Raw genomic sequence first — 22,807 nt, 5'->3', positions numbered from 1 at the left:
GGAGGACTGGAAGTGAAGCTTCCTCCAGCGGCGCTGCGCCTGGCAACTGTTGAGGAAGGGGCCATAGGTGCAAAGACCGTTACCGCGGGTCCAGTGAACTCACCCGGGCACGTCCGGGGGTCCCCGAGGGGGTGTGCCCTCCACCGAGGTCGGCGAGGCTGGGCAGACCGTTTTCAAGCACAGGGCTTGAGGTCCTAGGGACGAGGGCCGGAGGCCTCGAGGAGCCACCGGCAGGGCGGGGCGGGCCGCGCGCGAGGCCCCGGAGGCGAATGGCGGGCGGGGCACGCGGGTGGGCGGGGCCGCGCGTGCGCAGTGGCCGCGCGGCCGGCACGCGGGGCTGCGCTCCCCGCTTAAATGAGCCGGGGCTGCCGGCGCGCGCCACTTCAAGGGAGCCCGCCGCGGGAGCGGCCACCGCCGGCTTCCCTCTGCGCGCAGGGAGGCGGCGGCCGTCGGGGGCCCGGCACGGCGGCCCGGGGCGCTGCGCCCGCTGCTCGGAGGCGGCGGCGTCCGGCGATGGGCACCGAGCGGGGCTACCGCGCCGGGCCGTGACCGCCGCGCCGCCGCCCCGGGCGCTCTCGGAGCGCCGACGCTGAGGAACATGGCCCTGGAGCAGCTCTGCGCGGTCCTCAAAGGTAAGCGCGGGAGCCGGCGCGGACGGCGCCCCCTGGCGGGCCAGGCCACGCTCCGCGCCGCCGCCGCCGCCTTCGCGCCCTTTGTCTGGCCCAGGCCGTCCGCCGCCGCCAGCTCGCTCCAAGGGGCGCCGGGCCGGGGGCGCTGCGGCTGGGCGCTCGCGCCGCGCACCTGGCGAAGCGCGGCGCAGGGCACGGTGGCCCCGGCGGCCGCCGCGGAAAGTGAGGCCACACACCGGCCGGAGCACCAACTCCGCGCGGGGCCGCGGCTGCCGAGCCGCCCGCGCCCCCGGCCGTCCCACCTGCTGCGGCCGCGAGGCTGCGGCACCACTGCGGGCCCCGGGCCGCCCCGGGATCGCGGGGTCCTGCCGCCTCCGAGTCCCGGGCGGAGGACGACACCGCTCTTCAGCGGCCGGCGGGCCGGCAGCGCGGGGCTCGCAGAGCCTCTCGGCCGAGACGTTATTTCAGATGAATGTTCCCAGAAGATTTCCACTGAGAGGCAAAGTTTATTCCGGAACTCGTCCTGGATCCTTGTCTGAATCTCAAGGAAAAGGCACCGCCAGTCAGTAGACGACTTCCTTTTCACGTAATGATTCAATTGCAAATGGAATATCCTAATGCCTTTTTTAAAAAATCCTCTTAGATTCAAAAAGTCGTTAGGACGGCGTTAATACTGGCACGTATAGTTTTAGCACTGAATCTTAATATTTGCACAGCTGCAAATTTTGGTGTTTTCCTGTTCCGTGTTAACACCTTATTTTCAAATTTTGTTTTATTAGAAAGTTCAATAGAACTTTACTTTTAATTGTTCTTGAACTAATGACGTTTTAGACAAACTTCATAATTGGACAAACATTCATAAATTCTTAATTGACATTACAGTCACCTAATTTAAATATTTACCTACCCAACTGAATGTATTAATACTTGTATGTGCAGGTTGTGCCAAAATAACCAATAACTTCTAGCCAGTGAATATTTCAGTTAACCCATGAATGCTTAGTAATTCCTTTATTATAAAATTTTTTTAATTCTGCAGCTACTTATAATTCCTGATTTATGTAGCTATTTCCTTGGAAATTAACATTTCGTTTCATTCTTTCATAATAAATGAACCACATGCACAACTGGATTTCTGCTGTTTAGGGGAATTTTCTTCATTCTGATTGTGAACCCACCAGATTCATAATGACAAATCCATCTGAGAGTAGCCCCCGGCAAGAAACCACTTGGATCTGTTACACAGCTTTAGGTTTACCTGCAGAACTGGAGGAAACTGAACCGGATAGGATAGGGCAAGCTCCCTAGGTACTCAAGGAATTGCAGCGCTGCCGCCTGTGCCTTTCCAATGGGTACACACTGCCCCCTCTGGCCAACGCGAATGATTGCACCTATCCGGAAAAAATTCTGTGGTGATGGCTGAGCTCCAGTAAAAACAGTAGTATCTGGCTTTTATTACATTTTTCAAGTATTATTCAACCTGAACTATTTTTAAATGCTGAAGTATTTTTACAGCTCGAGGTAAATTGTGCTGTTGTGGGCTTACTAGGAAAAGAACAGTCTAGTTTTAATTCTTCTATACTATGCTTTGTAAGCATTAGAATTTGGTCTAGGAAGAATTTTTTAAAATATTAACAGAATTTGAACCTGAGAAGGCAGTCTGGAGGCTGAAAGAAAAAGGGAGGGCTTGGGTTTTACTGCACATATTAAATCCTTTGCTTTTTAAATCAAATGCGTATATTTCCTATCTAAAGTAATGTTATTTAAAATGTACTTTAAGACAACTACTGTTTTCCAGTGCTACTATTCGTCTGTATTCCAGGGAATGAAAAAGTATCCTGTAAGTGTCTGATAAGTGAAGTAAATTTTCCACAGCAAGAGGTTCTTCTCTTAAATGTCCATTTAACACTTGTATAATTATAGCCGCTACTTACTCAAATCCTTTTATTGGAATACAGTGGTCATTTTCCAGTTGAATACCAGAAATGACTGTGAGGTGTTGAGTGGAAAGTAATTTTTTAAATTACGGTCATGTGGGGAGTGCTCATTCAACAGCATACATACGGAGGTCAGAACCTGTGGGAAGTTGGTCTTGTGGATTGAACTCAGGTTGCCAGGTTTGGGAGCAAGTGCTTTTACCAACTAAGATATCTTGACAGCCCCAAATCTAATTTTTAAAGATGCCACTACTCTTTTTCTATTTTGAAACAGTTAGGACAAAAGAGTAATTCTGTTAGGTGATTTAAGCCTTTCTAATATTAGTGAAAGTGAATACTTCACTCCTGTCATTACCACTATAGGTAGAATCTGAGCCAACCTTCTGTCTGTGGCAGCTAGGCATTACGATCCTGTGAGAATCAGACGCTGAAATTGTGAAGCAATTGTTTCTTCTCAAATACTGCACGTTTGCTTCGGTGAAATCCTGTTAGACCCATTTATATTCAAAGCTATGTAATCTGAGGTTAGGCTTATGACATAATGGAGCTCAACTATGCTTTATATATTTACAAGTCTTGTCTGAACTGTTATCTAGTCTTAAACTTCATCCAGTAAAGATACAGACGGTGGTAGCTAGCCCTTTAACAGTAAAGCTTCTTTTTAATACAGCTTTCTGAAAACTTGACCAAGAGGGAGAGTTAGTTTAGAAAAAAATGTTTAATTATCAATTGAAATTGTATATCAAACAATGGTTTTATTATAATAAATCTTGAACTAAAAACCAATTTACATTTCAAGCCACAGTGTTCCGTAAGGGGGAAGTATGTGTGCATAACAAAGCCAGTTTAAATCAAAATCATTTTCAGTCCTTTGGGCATAAGATAGGAAAATAATAGACTGTAAATTTCATACCTGTTTTTCAAACAGTATTTCAAATTTTAGAGGCATCACCTGTTCAGCATAATCTATCACCTTCCTATTTATTCTCCTTCAAAATAATTATTGATGTTTTAAATGTATTTCTGGAATACTGAAGGTTGAGTTAGAAAGGAGGCTCTTAAGGGGTTATTTAACCAGGGAATTTAAAGTTTCCTTAATAGCAGAAGTGCTTCTGAAGTAACAACAAAATCCAGAACAATTATGAGGAGGGTTGCTGCAATTGTGGTAGGAGGCCACCCACTTTTCAGCATGTTCAGCCTATTTCTTTTTTTTCAGCCTATTTCTTACAAAATGACAAGAGTACCATATACTTATCTGAAAGTTTAATTTTGTTCTGGTTAAACTAGGTTAGATCAGCTATGCACTGAGTAATATATTAGAAATTACCTAGATGATAGCAGTTATTTTTTCAGATGTGGCTTGATCACATGAAAATTTGAAGACCGTTTCTATAGATGTGGAAAGTTGACTCCTTTAATCAAGATACATACAAAACTGCCCTCAGAGTGCTCACTAACACACTGTGTCCGTTGTTCGGGAAGGAGAAAGCACTTCTGCTGTAGTCAGTTTATTACCAATGTGTCTGGCAGGATGATCAACATCTGTAGGCTACAGTGATCTAATGGCTACCAACCATCTTAATTCTCCACTAAGAATATATGAGATTTAAGTTTGGAGTGTGTGTGTGTGTGTGTGTGTGTGTGTGTGTGTGTGTACTTTGGAATGTAGGTTTTTTTTGTTTTTTTTTTTAAAGCTATCATTCTGTCATGTTGTGTTAAATTTAACAAACCTAACATTTACTGCCTCGATGCTTAGAACAGGAATACCTAAAAAGAGGCATGTTTAATTGCTAGCAAAGATAAGTTGAATCAGGTTGATAAACCAAGAGTAATATCTGGTATCTGAATAAAATGAAGGAGGGAAAAAACTGTTCATTTCATATCCCCAGATTTATGCTCAAATAAAAAGCTGAGCTGTGCACATGCTACTTTTTAAGTGAAGTGTGAATTTGTCGATGAGTACAGCTTTCAGTGCTGTGGGCAATCAGATTCCTGCTTAGTCACTTCGTGTATTCATCTAATTTGTATGGAGTGCTATTATGGGCCAGTCCAGTCTTCTAGGCAGTGAAGAGATGTCAGTGAACCAGACAAACATGGTCTCTCTCTTTAATAAGGAGAAACTAAATAAGCACATGTACACACATGAAAAAAATCAGATACTATAAAAAAATAGTAGCAACTGAGTAAGATGATAAAACAGAGAGCTTATTTAGAAATTGGAGAAGCCTCAGAAAACATGATGGAACCAGCCACGCAGAGACTAATTCTAGATATATAACGTGGGCTAGTACCTAAGACCAGAACTACTTGGAACTGAAGACCTGTGGCAATCAGAAGATGACAGAAGTAATCAGGTGCCAGATTGCACTGGACCTCAAAAGAGTGTGGCTGGCAGATTTAATTTACATAAAATGGGAGTCTTTTGGAAGATTCTATGAAAAGCTATAGTGTGATCTCAATTACACTTTGAAAAGATAACTGGCTACTTTATGCACAGTAGTCCACAGAAGACTATAGCATAAACTTTAGAGTGTCACTAAATAGCCATTTTACTCTTCTTCAGTAATTCACTGAGTTTTAGTTAAAAACACAGTTACAATAAAAATTGTTCTCAGACTCTCTGAGAGTTAGGTATGGCCATGTGATTCTGTCTAGCTGGAAGTTATAATATAGAATGATGTGTACATCTTAAGAAAACTGCTACTTTTTATTTATAATAAACTTTTTGTTTTAAGATAATTTAGATTCTGGGCAAGGTTTTTTTTGGTTTTGTTTTTGTTGTTGTTGTTGTTGTTTTAAGAAAAAAAGATGTTCTATACCGTGTTTTCCTTCATGCATGGTAAATATAGAAGTTGTAATGGCTGGCAACCTAATATTTACATTCAGTCATGAATGGCCTTGGAAATACAAAGCATAACTAAGTAAGATAGCATGGTCTTGGGTCTCTGATAATAGCCTTCACTTTGCTTTGTTTATCTCTAGTTTATTTGTTTACATATCAGAAATATGATAGTAGATTGTTTAAACTGTTCATTTTGGTATTCCTGCTACATATTCCAGTCTTAATGCTAATATAGGAATGTACAAAGTCAGTGAAAGTAAGAAATTCAGATTGCTAGGGAGCTAGTAAATAGTCACAGCAGTTAAAATGAGGATTCTGTCAAGTAACCTTAATTTGAAAGAGGTTCTTAAAAGAAGGAGGTTTTGGAAATTGTAGATGTGATTTTTCTTGATGCAGAAAGATTCATAGCAAGTGTCAGAAAAAAATAAGAAATATTTGTAGGGGCTTAAGAAAACAGTAAAGCAATTCACCTGATCAACATTACAAGAAACAGTTCAGCCCATCTGCTGCCTCATCTGTTATTGGTCCAGACTTGTCTGTTAGTATCAAAGAAGAAAAAAAGCGGCCTATCTGTTTCTTTTAGGAAACTGTAATCCTATTGCAGTGGCCCTCGCAGTATGGCCCCAGGTCCAGCATCAGTAGTTCCTTCAGATACAGATTCCTGAGTGCTGCTTTAGGCATCGAGATAGCTAAAAGTAAACCCCATTCACCCACCACTATCTGATCTGATAACTTTGGAGGTGACTGGTGCACATTAAACTTTGAGAAATACTATCTCTAATTCCTTTCTCAAACTTGAAATAAAATGGCAAGGTGGGGCCTGTATGTTTTTAATACCATAACCTATTACCAGCTGTAACATCCAAAAAGTTGTGCCACTCTACAATCCAATGGCAGGATATAATATATCCTTTTTAATAGCCATAGCAACACTTGGGTGAACTTACTAAAAAGTTAATTGTTATAGAAGGATCCCAGTAGGCTAACTGAACTTAGATTCAAAGTGGATCTGGTAACCATTTGCTTGCAAGTATAGGGTGCTCATCTTTACTCATCTTCTAATAAAGAAGAATAACTGAATGTTTTGGTCCTTGCCTGAGTATGTTCATTCCTATTTCAACTGTCAAGAGCACTTGTTCTTGCAGAGACTTGGTTTCAGTTCCTACAACCCATATGGTGGCTCACAAACATCTGCATATCCAGGGGATCTGATGAGGACACCAAGCATGCACATGGTGCACATATGTGCATGAAGGCAAAACACATGTAAAATAACTTTTTTAAAAAGATAAATAACCCCTAAAAGAAGTCTTGTTTTTGCTTACCAAGAGTAAACAATTAACTGTGACTGAAAATAAGCTTAAATATCAGCCAGTAAGCCCAGCACTTTCTTCAAACTGCTATTCATCATCTATATAGGACTGTAGCCAAAGCTGTTTCTTTAACAGCCAGCTCTCTTTTTGTGATTTTAAATCATATTTGGATTTTGTACCAAAAGCTATTATTTCCTCAGTTTGCAAAATATTGAAATACAACCCCCTTATATGTTTAAAATCTTTCTTAGCAAATTTGTATTGACAGTCAATGGTATCCAAATTGAGGTCCAAAGGGGTCTTTTTGTTTTCATACAGTATTCTGGACAAACACATACACATCAACAAAAGTCCCATAAGTTCAGTTGTCTCCTTGGCTGGACCAGGCACACTGGACAAGCCCCTTTTGTTTCATACTGTCTCTGATTGATGCAGAGGTCTTAAGTTGTACAAAGAGACTTCTTTAGGTGCACACAAAACAGGTAAGCGAGGGTTTAAGCCCTCTGCTAATCAGTCATCTCTAGTCACTCCATCTTTTTTCATGACTAAAAGTTATATCCAGAAAAGTGGTTGGTTAGGTCTCTGGATCTAGATAACCCACAATGAGCTGAAACTTTTCTGTTGGCATGCCCAGTTAACATAGATAAAATACTAAACATGGCCAAAGGATTGGGAAGCATTTTTAAATTAGTGTTTCGATGCTTATAAATAAGTCTAAGATTTCACTGTTGCTTGTCTCATAATAATTTCAAACCAAAACTCAACAAGCTTAACAAAGAAACTAACATCAACAAAGTTACAACCAGGAGTGCTACTAAAGCAAAGACAGCCAGCTTTGCTTCTACTTGGCTACAATCTACATTTTTCCAGCCATCTGCTCTCCTCCTTTTTACACACCCCTCTAGTCTCCAGACTTCTCTTCATTTTCCTCTTCTGATATCCCTACTCCTTTATCCAGTCATTGAAGACTTTTTTTTAATTGTACCCTTTAAGATCTAGATAACTAGAAGTATATTGCACTTTTTGTACTAACTTGTATGTTCAGCAATTGTCAAAAATTCCCAGTCCCCCAAACTGATTGTTCTGAATTCCAGATATGTTTTACCAGGCTCAGGAATGGAAGCTAGCTGCCAAATGGCAAAGTCCAGTGAAGATTTTAAGCTAAGAACCTATGATTTGATAATTCACAGAAAGAAAGAGAAAGAGATGAAGCTAAAAGTCATTCTTGATATAAGACCTTCCCAGAGCAAGAGAAATGACTCGGTGGTTAAAAGCACTGGCTGTTCTTCCAGAGGTCCTGGGTTCAATTCCCAGCAACCACATGGTGACTCACAACCATTATAATGGGCTGTAGTGCCCTTTTGTCATGAAGGCATATGAGCAAATCAAGCACTCATATAAATAAATAGCTCCTTAAAATATATAAAAGACCTTCCCAGAAATCCATAGAGCACTGTACCCTTAATCACTTTAATATATTGGAACACACCTTTGACAAAACTTAGAAGAAACTCTAAAGTTATATAACTTGATCTTTAGCTAGATTCAGAAGCCATCAACACCTGGTCAAGTAACAGGATTTCAACAGGGCAGCACAACATCCCCATAAAACATCTTTTAACTAATCAAAACTATTAAAAAGGATAAGCGTAAAGCCATGCAAGCCTTTACTAGGAGAAAACAAATCAAATCTTAAGGACCCTCAAGTTAAAATTCCCAGTGGCAAGCCGGGCACGGTGCACACGCGTGTAATCCCAGCACTGTGGGAGGCAGAGACAGGCCAATTTCTGTGAGTTCGTGGCTAGCCTGGTCTACAAAGTGAGTCCAGAAGAGGCAAGGCTATACAGAGAAACCCTGTCCCAAAAAACCAACAACAACAAAATTCCAGTGGCCTTTACATCTCAGTCAAAAGACCTGGTTTTGAGTTTATGTTTGTTTGGGTTCTGTAAACTGACTGTTTTGCAATCATTTGCCTCAAATACAAACAGTTAAACCCTGCTAAGGCTACTTCACTACTCATCTTCAAGCAAAACTAGGAATGTTTGTTCCATGGTCATATTCCTTGTTTAAAACCAACTAAGGTAATTAAATACTACAATTGAAAAGGAACTAGTGTTGTGGTTTGGATATAAACCCAGGGGCTGGTGGGTGGCTCAGTAAGTACTATGCTTGCCGTAAAAGGCACAGTAAAGTATGCCTATAATCCTGGCACTATAAAGGCTGAGACAGCAGAATCACAGGGGCTTGCTGGCTAGCAAGTCTAATGAAGTTAACCAACTCCAGATTAATGGCGAGACCTTTTCTCAAAAAGTAAGGTAGACAACTTATTTATTGATAAGCTATACCATTGAAGAAAATGGTGTTCCTCCCTCAGCACCCACTAATTGCTTAGAGTCCCTCAGTAAGAGCTGGCTCTTCGTGAGCCCTTCCCCCATGCTTGATGAAATGATGGACCCAGCTTAGCATAGCTATGATGAGTTCATGAGTACAGTGGCCATATCCTGTACTCATGTCTAGAGTGAAAGACAGTGTTGCACAGTACTCCTTCCTAACCTTAGGCTCTTCTATCCCTTGTACCTTCTTTCCATGATGTTCTCTAAGCCTTAGATGGGTTGATATAGATGTCCGGTTTAGACACAAACATTTCATGGTCGCTTAGTTTCCACAGTTTAACTAGTTGGGAGTCACTGCATTAATGAGTTGCTGCATTCATGAGCGCCCACTTCAAAATGAAGCTTCTCTAGTAAAGGCTGAGAGCAGTACTAAGCTATGGTTGTAAATGTAACTAGTTAGAAGGTTTAACACAATAACCCCCTACTCATGCTTTTACAAAGATAATTAACCTCATTGGGTCAAAAAAAAATAGAAGACGTCAAAGTAGGAGGAGGCTTATGAGGAGAATCAGGGTTTCAGCAAGGTGGTATATATGAGTGTGTGAGAGTAATTGGGGTATGAAAAATTGACCCAAAACTCAGTTTATACATATTTGAAGTTGTCAAAGAATTATACATACATATATACATATATGTGTATGAATATAAATGATTGAGGAAGATACCTGAAATCAACCTCTATTTTACACATACATTTACATGAAAATAAACTGTACTACAGAAAAAAAAATTATATTATGGCACTCTTGGGAGGTAATTGAATAATAAAGTATCTTAGCTAGGGTTTTACTGCTGTAAAAGTACACCATGACCACAATAAGGATATGTTTTCCTTTAAAAGGATCCTAACAGATGTAACTGAGGCAGTTAAGAGGTTTAGTTTCTTTTATTATCGCTATGGTGGGAAACATGGTGGCATGCATGCAGACAAGGTGCTGGAGAAGACGCTCAGAGCTCTACATCTTGAGAGACTGTGTACTACACTGGGTATATCTTGAGCATAGAAGACCTCAAAGCCCACGGTGACACACTTCCTCCAACAAGACCACACTTATTAATATGGCCAAGCATTCAAATAGATGAATCTGTGGGGCCCATTCCTATTCAAACCACCACATAAAGGCACTACTTTACCAATGAATTGTCTACTAGGCTTATTCTGAATGAGCTATTGAGAAAAGAGTGCCTCAGTAGTGCCTGGTGGAGGAAGGAAGCCACTGAGGTTTGCCTTTGAGGAATTTATCTTGTCTTAGCCCCTACCTCTGTTTGTTTGTTTGTTTGTTTGTTTTCTGCACTCTGGCTGCTATGAGAGGCTACTACCACACCCTCTCTACCCTCAGTCCAAAAGCCATGGAGCAATCTACCCATCATGGAAACCGTGAGCCAGAATAAATCTTTCTTTTTTCTCAGAGACTTGTTATGGTAACCAAAAACTGATTAGTGAAGCTAATGAGATTGCTGTTTGACATAGTGTCTTAATTACTGTTCTATTTCTTTGAAGAGACAGCATGACCAAGACAACTTATAAAAGGAAGCATTTAATTGGGGACCTCCTTAACAGTGTCAGAGGGTTAGCCTCTGATCATTGTGATAGGTAGTGTGGTGTCCACACAGCAACGCATGATGGTAGAGCAGTAGTTAAGGCCTTAATTCTGACCCAAAAACTCCAGGCAAGAGAGAGAGCAAGACTGAGCCTGAGTGTGGGTTTTGAAACCTCACAGTCACAGTCTTGTGACATAACTCTTCCAACAAGGTCATACATCCTAATCCTTCCTAAAAAGACCACTGACTGGATAACAAACATTCAAATATATGAGCCTATGGGATCCATTCTTATTCAAACCACAACACATGGGATATTCTCTTTATTAATCTTGACAATTTCATGTCTCTTCCCTACAGTTCCAAGCTTCTTCAGGTGAGATTCTTCCAAATCTCAACATCTTTGTCCTCTACTTCCCCCTTCTGGCATGCAGGAGCACATGCAGGTAGAGCACCCATATACCTAAAATAAATAAGATCTTATCTTTACAAAGATACAGTGTTGTTGGTTTTTTAAAAAACAAAACAAACAAACAACAAAAGAATCCTGCCTCAGTTCTAAGAAGGTAAAACAGTACAGACAGCAGGTAGACCTACTGCCCAAAGACTGTTCTGTCTGTATATGAGGTTACTGCCTCGCTGAACAGTTATCCTGGGATCCTCTTTCATCTGTGTCATCTATTGAAGGTATTTTCTTTCTTTCTTTCTTTCTTTCTTTCTTTCTTTCTTTCTTTCTTTCTTTCTTTCTTTCTTTCTTTCTTTTTCTTTCTTTCCTTCTTTCCTTCCTTCCTTCCTTCCTTCCTTCCTTCCTTCCTTTCTTTCCTGTGTATGTGTTTCAAGATAGGGTTTCTCTGTGTAGACTTCGCTGGCCTGGACTCACTTTATAGACCAGGTTGGCCTGCAACTCACAGAGATCCAACTGCCTCTGCCTCCGTGAGTGCTGGGATTACAGGCCTGCACCACATCTGGCTTTGAAGCTACTTTCAGTTGTCACTATACCCAATACCTCTGTTAGCAGTCCACCTATCAAAGTCTCTTCCTCCTCACCTCACTATCACTTGTTACAGTGTGTTCTGCCGTTCTGCTTTCTTTCCCAGGTTGTGGTATCCCTCCTGACTTTTTTCCCTTAACTGATCAGCTTCTCCCTACTAGATGCACAAGAAACTCCTCTGTGGAATACATAGTACAACACTTAGTTTGCAAAAGATTTTATCTCAAATGATCTGCTAGTCACTTTCAAATCAAATTTGCTATAGTTTCCCTTGACAAGATTATAGAATCCAATCCCTTTTCTAAAGTTAGAGCTCCAGTCACTGACTTTAGGAAGGTTATACAGATAATAGCTATATTTTGAGGGTCACATGTAACCTGGGTGTGCTTTGTAAGCACAGAGGGTTTTCACTTCCTTAGGACAACCAATGAAAGTAAGGACAGTATCCTTGCCCCATCAGATGTCATTAATGCTCCAAGAGTTCAAACAAAAGTATATGAACTTTAGATGGCAGTCTTTCAAGAAGCAAGTATATCAGTGTCATTCTGAGCTACCTTGTGTCCTCAACTTTAGGTTTGTGCCACCAACTAATGAAAGATCAAGCTTTGTATTCTTTGCATACATGACCAGGAGTGGGAAATGTGGGGTGTGAGAGGACGGACAGGAGCATCATTTGATTTAAATGAGACATCTTTGGGTGGATCTAAATTAGCATCCCACCCTAAACAATTATCCTTTGTGTCTTCCTAGAATATTGATAAAGTGGTCAAAAGCCCTCACTCTGCTCATGGGATATATCGACTTTGTAAGTGTATCTCTGTGTACAATCCTAGAAAGCCAAATCATGCTTCTAGAGTAATCTCCCACTGTCTAATGGTCCATTTGAAGTCTGACAAAGTTTATTCACCTTACCACCTCACAGGGTGCTAATATGTGTCGGTTATAGCTGGCATGTTTTCAGATTGAGTTGAAGCTGCCCCTTAGCACTAGTCTAGAGCCGTGGAAAAACATTATTCAACAGAAAGATACCTGAGGAACTTTGTAGTAATGAAAGAATTTATTATACTAGACAAATTATTCAAATTGTAAAAAATATCACCCTATCAGTATTTCTTAATATCCCCAGTAGGTAAGTTGCACAAGACGGTGTAAGGACGCACTTGGTAAGAATTGGTGAGATATTTAGTCTGCCATTGCCAAGATCCTTCCCTTAGTTCCCCTTAACCCTTCACACTTACAGGGAAACATTTTTCTCTCCTTTTGAGATCGTTACTGGCTGTTCAATGTGCATGTGTTAGGCAAAGTGCACAGCAGTCTGTGCTCATTAAAGGATATGTGCATTACTGCAGAGGGTCATTTAACATCCTACAGTGTACTGCAACCTTTGTTAAATACTACTTCAACTGCATGCACCTGGGATACAAAGCTCACTCTTGCATCCTGAAGCTTAGTGTATTAGAAAAGATATTATTAGCTTAAGTTTCCTCTACTCCCAAATGAAAGGACTCCAGCAAGTGCTATTAACTAACTTATGTCTTTCCCTCTGTGGAAGCTTTTTTTTAACCTGTGGACAGCTAATCTAAAGAGTATAGGCACAGGGGCTCATTATTTAGGCTGTACCATTTACAACAGTCGCCTGACCCTCTCATTCTCTGCTAACAGACCTCAACTCTAGTACAAAACACAAAAATCAAGTTAAAAAGAAAGCCTACGTCTAGTTTGCCTCTGTGAATGAAGATTGAGCCTCTTACCCAGGGTCCTCCTTCTTGATTAGCTTCCTTAGGTGTACAGATTTTAGTATGATTATCCTTTATTATATGTCTAATATCCACTTATAAGTGAGTGTATACCATGTTTGTCTTTCTGCTTCTGGGATACTTCACTCAGGATGATCTTTTCTGGATCCCACCATTTGCCTGCAAATTTCATGATTTCCTTGAACAGGAGCTCCACAAGGAGAGCAACAGAACCAAAAAATCTGAGCACAGGGGTCTTTTCAGAGACTGATACTCCAAACAAGGACCATGTATGGAGATAACCTAGAGCTAGAACCCCTGCACAGAAGTAGCTCATAGCAGCTCAGTGTCCAGTAGGGTTCCCCAATAATAGGAACAGGGACTGTCTCTGACATGAACTCAGTGGCCTGCTCACCTCCACCTGACAGGGAAGCAGCCTTACCAGTCCACAGAGGAAGACAGTGAAGCCAGTCCTGATGAGACCTGATAGACTAGGGTGAGATGGAAGGGGAGGAGGACCTCCCCTTTCATTGGACTGGGGGAGGGGCATAGGAAAAGAGGGAGAAAGGGTGGGATGGGGAGGGGAGGGGGAAGGGGCTACAGCTGGGAAACAAAGTAAATAAAGTGTAATTAATAAAAATAAAATAAAAATACAAAGTGAATAAAAGGTAATTAATAAAAATTAAAATAAAAAATCTACAATAAAGTAAACAAAAAATTAAATTAAATTTAAAAAAAAAGAAAGCCTACATTCCACAAGAAATAAGATGACATCTGAGAAAACAGCTTCTTCCAAGAACCAGAACAAGAATAGTACTTCAAAAAAAAAAAAAAAAATAGTACTTCAGAATGAATTTGCATCTAGTTGGAAACTTGAATTTTCTTTATGCTACTTCCCTATGATAAATTATTTTCTTTCTTCATAGTCCTGTAACACCAGTGTCTCTTTGTATATCACACTGACTGACATGCATACCAGTTCTTTAATCCTCTTGCTAACACATTTCTCTAAAGGTCTTCACTACCTAGACTAACTAGACTACTATGACCTATCATGAGAGGAAATTATAAACAACCTGTAGCCAGCACCACCTGATCCTTTTGTCTTCCCCACACAGCTTCTCTGCCATTGAAATCTAATAGTGATTTTCATTATTATTCTGGCTATGCTAGTCATTTCTACTGTCCTGAACAGATCACTGTCATCTAACTCTCAGCTCTTGGCCATGAACAGAAACTTAATGGAATATTGGATATGCCATCACACTCCTACTGAAGTTTTTGGTATGAGTAGCCTAATCATTCTCTGATGTCTACAACTTTACCAAGGCCTGTTCTACAGTGTTCTGTCCTGAAGCCTTTCAGTAATAAATCCGCTTAGTAGGATTTCTGTGCTATTTTTCCTGCTTCTAGATTTAACTTTGTATCTTGAGCAGATTTAAAAATAAATAAATAAACCTACTTACAAAGCTAAACTGTGTTGTTACCAAAATGAACCTTCTCACTTCTACTAGTCTACACCTACCCATCACAGCAAATGAATTCCTGTCTGGGTTTCTTCCTCGCTGACTTGGTGTTTCTTTTCTTCTCACCTCCCTCTCTACTGAAAGTCATCTTACCAAAAAAAAAAAAAAATAGTCAGGGCTCGTTTGTGCGCTGTTGGGATTATTTTCATTTGTGCTAGAATATGGGTTGGTGATTAGAGATTGGAGGCACCTACCTCTTGGATATCTAGCCATGTAAGTCCATCTTGCAAATAGACTACTATTCCCAGCCCAGATAACATAGTGGAGAGAGAGGCTTTTTTAAATTATTTTAGAGTACTTACCCTGATGCCAATCCTTCATTATAAGAATAATATTCTTATATGCCTGTGGGCATTCCAAAGGGTATGATTTACCAGGAGGAACTATCCTGGTGATTGAGTTAGATATTGGAAAAATACTAGGATTGCTAGGAATTGGTGCCACCGAGAATGAATACATAATTAAAACCTGAACCTTTCCTGGGTTTTTAATTTTTCTTCTTGTTGTGTGGGTGAGGGCACAACAACATACACATGAAGATCAGAGAACAACTCTAATGACTCTGTTCTGGGGATTGAACTTTGCCTTATTCAGAAAGTGCTTTTACCCAAAGCCACCATACTTCCTATGCTGTTAACACAGTCACCAGTTCCCTGTACAAGACCATTAAGCTTCACCTATATACTCCTAAATAATAGTCCTTGTTGCAGAGCATGGTGTTTGTGCTGTTGCAAGTTCCTCAAATTGTACCTGGAGACTTTGAGCCAGATTGATTTGGAAACTTTCAGACTCTTAAAAGTTGACTAAATTTCTACAAGTGCCTTATCTGCCACCAGTTCCCTCTTGCCTTTTTGCCTTATCACTTTCAGTGATTCTCTTTGTACTAGGGATAACATTTCACTTCTCTTTAAGAGCACCATAACCTGTTTTAACAGATATTACAAGAGACTATTTCACTGGACTCAGGGTAGTGTTAAAATCTTTAAGACTCTATTCATTCCAACAAGAAACCAGAACCCACTTAACACAAGAGACTTTAGAGGTCTAGTAGATATCTAGATGCTCTAACTAGCAGCTGGCTCCAAGAATACTACCAGGTGACTGTCTACATTAAAAATGAAGTCTGGGGGCAGGAGAGATGGCTCAATGGTAAAGAATACTGTCTGCTCTTCCAGAGGTCCTGAGTTCTGTTCCCAAAAACCACTTGGTGGCTCCCAACCATCTATCCTGGGATCTGATGCCCTCTTCTGGTATGCAGGTGTACCTGTAGATAGAGCTCTTGTATATATGTTACATATATAATATTTTTAATGAATTCTGGTAACAATTTCCTGACAGAAGGGTGAATTGATATCACATATGTACTTTTTTCATGGAGACACTGCAAGGTGAACATTTGCAGTCCTCTACTATTCATATTCCTATTTCAGCTACCAAGATAAAATTAACCAATGACCTATTTGACCTACAGTAAACTATGTTTTGTTTTGTTCATTTGGTGGTTTGGTTTGATTTTTGAGACAGGGTCTCACTATATAGTCAGAGATGGCCTGGTATTCACTGTGTAGACAGGCTGGCATGGAACTCACAGAGACCAACCTATCTCTACCACACCCAGCCTTTAACTGTACATATCAACCAGTCAGTACTGAACACTTGAGCCAGCTTAAGTACCTGAGCAGGAACTTTCTATAAGGCAAGACGTCTTCATTCCTTTGGACCATATTAACAATTTATTCCAATGGCTCTGTCTTCCCAGTTTGCATACTACTTGATGGAAGTCTTTTTTTTCTTTTTTTTTTTTAAGATGTACTTATTTATTATTTATACAGTATTCTGCTTGCATGTACGCCTGCACACAAGAAGAGGACATGGTTGTGAGCCACCATGTGGTTGTTGGGAATTGAACTCAGGACCTTTGAAAGAGGAGCCAGTGTTTTTAACCTCTGAGCCCATCTCTCCAGGCCCTGAAGTCTTTCTTTTTGCCTTAAAATTTTTCCTAGTGAGATATTCCAACCAAGGACTATGCGTGGAGATAACCTAAGACCCCTGCACAGATGTAGCCTATGGCAGTTCAGTATCCAAGTGGGTTCCATTGTAATAGGAACAGGGACTGTCTCTGACAGGAACTGATTGGCCTGCTCTTTAATTATCTCCCCTTGAGGGGGAAGCAGCCTTACCAGGCCACAGAAGAAGACCTTGCAGCCACTCCTGATGAGATCTAATTGACTAGGATCAGAAGGAAGCAAAGAAGTCCTCCCCTATCAGTGGACTTGGGGAGGGTCATGCATGCAAAGGGTGGAGGAAGGGAGGGATTGGGATGGGAGGAGGGAGAGAACCACAGGGAGGATACAAAGTGAATAAAGTGTAATTAATAAAGAAAAAAAGAACAAATAAATGAACCATTAAAAAAAATTTTTCCTAGTGATATTTTTTCTTTTCATTAAAATCTGTATTTTATTTAAATATTTATTAGTGTGTGTGTGTGTGCTAGGAAGCAATAAGAAGGTATGAGATCTCCTGTAGTTACAGGCAGTTTTGAGTCACTAACTTTGAGTACTGCAAACTCTGATCCTCAGAAAGAATAGCAACTGCTTTTGGCATTCACTGTAGCCCCAAATCTACATCATTTAATATTACTAAGCTGAATTCTTTTTGATACATATTGATGATAATATAATCACTTTTCCCATTTGTATATAAAGTAAATATGTATGTTATAGATTTTAATAAAATGTGTAAAATAAAAACATTTGTTTCTGTCTCTATTGAAATAATTTATACACATAAACAAATCTGGGACTTATTTCCATGATTGATATACTATTCCAGAACCATTTGTTTTTAAATGTATTTCATGTATATAAGTGTTTCTTGCTTATTATGATTTTTTGTTTTCTGATACTTTTTTACCATAAATTGTTCTGTTGGTTTTCTGGATTCTGTTACTAAAGATTATTTACTTTTGTTTCATATATATGAATGTTTTACCTTCATGTATGTATATGCACCACATGTGTGCCTGCTCTCCTTGGAGGCCAGAAGAGGGCACTGGATCCCCTGGAACTGGGGCTCCAGATGGTTTTGAGCCACCATGTCGATGCTAGGAACTAAAACCAAGTCCTTTACAAGAGCATTACGTGCTGTTAGCCCCTAAGCCACTGTCAGCCCGTTTGTTGATTTCTTACTATGTCTACTGGCTTTGTGGCACTAGCTTTAAAGCTATCAGTTATAAATTTGACAACTGATAAACAGTTACATCTGTGATTCTGGAAGGAAAGAATATGAACAAAATTTTTTGACCAGTTTTGTGTCATCTGAATCATAAACCATAGGACATAGCTTCCTATGACAGGATAATTAACATAAATAGGTGTTGTATTTGTTGAATTTCAACTTCCTGATGTCTTGGGTTTGGAATTTGTTTTGTTTTATAATCATAAATCTTATTTTGTTGTAGTGGTTGTTTTTAAGTTCCAGGTTCTGTCCCTCTAATTTAGTTCCAGTATAAAGATGGGACATGTTTTGTTTTGTTTTGTTTTGAGAAAGGATATCATCATGTAACTCTGGCTGTCCTAGAACTCACTGAGACCCTCTGCCTCTGCCTCTGCCTCTTGAATTCTGGGATTAAAGACATGCACCATCACACCTAAAATGGGAATTTAAAAGAAAGAGAGAAAGAAAAGGGAAAAAAAGGATTGTTTATTCCTACATGAGATCTTTAATACTGTCTGTAAGCAACAAAAGGAAAAGGCAACTCATATAGTTGAGAGAAGACAAAGGTTACTAAGGATTCAAAAAACCAAAGATGAAGAGGTCAACTACTTCTATTTAAGATGTAAACTAAGTGACAAGTATACACTGAGGGACTTGTTAATAGATATTGAAGGCATGCTATTAAATAAACCTGTGTTCTGCTAACTCAGTCGTTTGACAAAGTCTCCAACCACTGTATTTCCCTCTCCCTTAACATCTTGTAAGTTATAAATTGCAGTTCATCCTGTGTTTTAATTATGTCATTAGTCTCTCTCCTTTCCAATTCTACAATTACTTCTCTGCTTCAGTAAATCAACTTTAGCCTCCACACAACTATTAGGAGTATTGGTCTGAAATTTAGATGCAGTTATACAGTCTCTTGGTTTAAAAAATAATAGTGAGTGACTGGGTGTGGTGGTACATCCTTTTAATCCCAGCAGATCTCTGAATTCTAGGCCAGCCTGGTCTACCTAGCAGTTCCAGGACAACCAAGGCTACATAAAATAAAATCCTGTCTACAAAACAAACAGAAAAAAAAAGTAAATAAAAAAAAATAAGAACTATAGTGAAGAGCTAGAAATTCAGCTAAATGGTACTGCACTTGGCTAGCATGTGCAAGGCTATGGGTTCATTCCCTAGCACCACAATAAATAAATAAACAAAATCTACAGTGGTTTTCTTGTTTTTGTCATTGTAATTGAAAGTCCAAATCCATCAACATGGTATTTAAGAGTTTTGTTGTTTTTGTTTTTTTTTTTTTTTTAACTCTCCAGTCTTATTCTTTCTTTTTCTAACCCACTATACCACGGTGTTTCTTTTCTCATAAGTTCAAGTCCATAAGGTCTGGCAAATGTTTTCCTCACTTTGTTCTTTTAAATGAATATCAGCTCCCCTCTCTGTGTTTCCATTATACAGTCTTTAAACCTTTCTTTGCCTATATTACAGGTAGAAAGATGTACTAACCTACGGGACAGTCTCACTGGCGTACTTATCGTATCCTATATAACAAGCATTTCACTAAATTAATGGTCTTCTCAGAGCTTGTTGTATAGGATACGATAAGCACGCCAGTGAGACTGTCCCGTATGTTAGTACATCTTTCTAATTTTGCAAATAAGTAAAATAAGCTAAAAAGGCTTCACAGCTAGTATGGTAGATAAACAAAGCTCAAACTCCTTTATTCACCTGTTTCCTGAAGCATATACTGTTAGATATTTTGCTGATTTCTCTAGCCATATCTTTGCCTTCACAGAACTTGCCCTTTGGGAGATAAGTGTTATTGACTAAATGAATAGCTACTTCAGGTTGCACAGTAGTTTGGGACAGGCTGGTAATATGTTTTCCACTCAATGGAAGAAGGTACCATTCATAAAAATGTTTTTAAAATCTCTAAAACACGAACCAAAACAAATATATTGTTAGTTGGTCATATATTTGGGAATGGAGAGTGAAATAGCTTTAGTGTCTAACTTCTTGTTAACAACACAAACCATAGCACAGTTGTGCACAATAGCAGCTTCAGTTGACTTTTAGAAGTCAGGTGATCCAGTTGAGCTTTGGTATAACACATTGTTCAACTAGCCAAATGCATGAATACTTTTCAGATAGAGTAAATGGAGTAGTTAGGCTTAGCAAAATTCTGTGTAACGTATGTGAACTTGCTTTCATATTGAAAAATGTTTTAAATGCCACATAGTAGTTATTAGTGCTTATATAAACAAGTACAGAATCAAGGGTCAAACTGGAATATAGCATTTATTTATTTACATTGTGAATATGTATGTGGGCACATGTGTTTACATGTTTAAGCTTTTACTCGCTCCCACCATGGTAGGAGGACAGCTTTCAGGAGTCCTTCCACCATATGGATTCCAGAGATCAAACTCTGGTTGTCGGGCTCTGTGGCAAGTACCTTTACCCCATGAACTATCTCACCAGCCCAAGGATATAACATTTAATATTTTAAAGACTCAGTAGTGAATGTTGGAAAGAAGTGGTGACTTTAAGCCCAGTGTGGTGACACATGTTTATAATTGGGCAATTGGGAGATAAAGGAAAGTAGATTTGAGTTCAAAGCCAGCTTGGCCTCCATAATACTACCAGTCTAAAAATTTATCTTAATTATCAATTTTATTGTCATCAGAATTTTCTTGTAGACTTAGTAAAATGTAATATAAATTCAACTTTTAACTATTCTTTTCTTTCTCTAGTGTTGCTAATAACAGTACTTGTAGTGGAAGGGATTGCTGTGGCCCAAAAGACCCAAGGTAAAGTATGGACAGTGGTACATGGCATGTTCAGGGCAGTTTGAAAGAATTCCAACTTTTGATTGCTATTTTGTAATCCTTTGTCTTAGTTTGCTCTCTATTACTGTCATAAAATACCATGACCAAAAGCAGCTTAGGAGAGGAAAGGATTTATTTGGCCTTAGTCCCACATCACAGTGCATAATCAAGGGAAGTCAGAGCAGGAACCAGGATAGGAACCTGGAGGCAAGAACTGAAGCAGAGGCTGTTGAGGAATGCTGTTTACTGGCTTGGCCCCTTTGGCTTGCTCAGCCTAACTCTTACGGCACCCAGGACCAAATGCCAGGGTGGCCCTATCCAGAATGGGCTGGGCCATCCCACATCAATCATGAGTCAAGAAAATGCCCCCACAGACTTAACCTACAGGCCAATCTTCTAGAGGCATTATTTTCAATTGATAGATGACCCTAGCTTAATTACAAAAAAAAAAAAAAATATTAACCAACACATTGTTCTTGAGTATTGCAGTGACCTAAAGCTTTCTTGCATCCTATGGACCTCAGTTTAACCACAATCAGCTACATCTAACTTAATTGCCTACACAAAGCTTGCCCTGTAAACTTTTTTAAACCACCATCTCTAACTGCTTATATCCAAAAGTTAAATGAAATTCAGTTTTACCACTAAGAAAAATAAAAGGTGTCTTTTTTAGTGTGAACAAGTAAAGTCTTTCAGTACAGTCTTCAAAGCGTTTTGGTCCTATTGTAATTGTCCAACTTCGAAGATTAGCTAGTGTAATTTTTTTTATTTTATTTATTTTCTTTTTTTAATTCTTTATTAATTACACTTTATTCACTTTGTATCCCCCCTGTGGTTCCCTCCCTCCTGCCATCCCAATTCCTCCCTTCCTCCACCCTCTGCATGCATGACCCTCCCCAAGTCCACTGATAGGGGAGGTCTTCTTTTCCTTCCTTCTGATCCTAGCCTATTATGTCTCATCAGGAGTGGCTGCATTGTCTTCTTCTGTGGCCTGGTAATGCTGCTTCCCCCTCAGGGGGAGGTAATTAAAGAGCAGGCCAATCAGTTCCTGTCAGAGACAGTCCCTGTTCCTATTACAATGGAACCCACTTGGACACTGAACTGCCATGGGCTACATCTGTGCAGGGGTCTTAGGTTATCTCCATGCATGGTCCTTGGTTGGAGTATCAGTCTCAGAAAAGACCCCTGCGCTCAGATTTTTTGGTTCTGTTGCTCTCCTTGTGGAGTTCCTGTCCTCTCCAGATCTTACTGTTTCCCACTTCTTTCCTAAGATTCCCCGCACTAGTGTAATTTTTAAGCTAATTTTCATGTTAGAGTTTAGTGCATTTTCTATACAACTTTATTTTCATCAAATTATACCAAACAATTAGAAAAAACTCAATTTTTCATTATATTTCTATTTTCCACTTTATGAAAATAACTATTTTAAACTTTGTTTTTATTTTGAGTGGTTAAACCAGCATTCAGAACCAGACCTTGCAGTACATGCCACTTGTGAGATTGAGGCAAGAGGATCACAAATTCAAAGCTGGTCTGATCTGGCCTGGGTGACTTTTCAAGACCTGTCTCACCAAATAAATAACTAAATGGAATAGAATGTATATATGTAAAAATCAATACTCAGGATTTAAGCTACTCATCAAAGTTTTTCAATATGAATTTTGTCTTTGGGTTTAGGAATATTTTGGTTTGGCTCAATTTTTTAAATTTTCTTTTTCATTTTTTCTGTTTTATCTTTTCAGGAATCCCTATTATTTACTTACAACCTTCTTGAGTTTTTATTATTTTCTCTGTTTGGTGAAGCTTTCTTTTCTTCTTCTTCTTCTTCTTCTTCTTCTTCTTCTTCTTCTTCTTCTT

The 22,807-nt window shown here is 39.7% G+C and overlaps 1 protein-coding gene across 2 annotated transcripts in view; it reads left to right on the top strand.

Annotated features, from left to right (window-relative positions):
* Positions 1–345: 345 nt before the first annotated feature.
* The window catches only part of Neto2 (neuropilin and tolloid like 2), a 59,301-nt gene continuing 36,839 nt past the window's right edge, over positions 346–22,807 (top strand). For both annotated transcript variants that reach the window (XM_055621403.1, XM_055621402.1), the window contains exons 1-2: positions 346–632; positions 20,876–20,932. In XM_055621403.1, the coding sequence (XP_055477378.1) occupies positions 599–632; positions 20,876–20,932 (91 nt within the window). In that variant the 5' untranslated portion in view covers positions 346–598. The remainder of the gene's footprint in view (positions 633–20,875; positions 20,933–22,807) is intronic.

The sequence above is a fragment of the Psammomys obesus genome, unplaced genomic scaffold (genome assembly GCF_907164565.1).
Source record: "Psammomys obesus unplaced genomic scaffold, mPsaObe1.curated_primary_1811, whole genome shotgun sequence".
Classification (NCBI taxonomy): Eukaryota; Metazoa; Chordata; class Mammalia; order Rodentia; family Muridae; genus Psammomys; species Psammomys obesus.
Note: the sequence above shows the minus strand (reverse complement) of the source record. Positions and strands in the feature narration are given on the sequence as shown.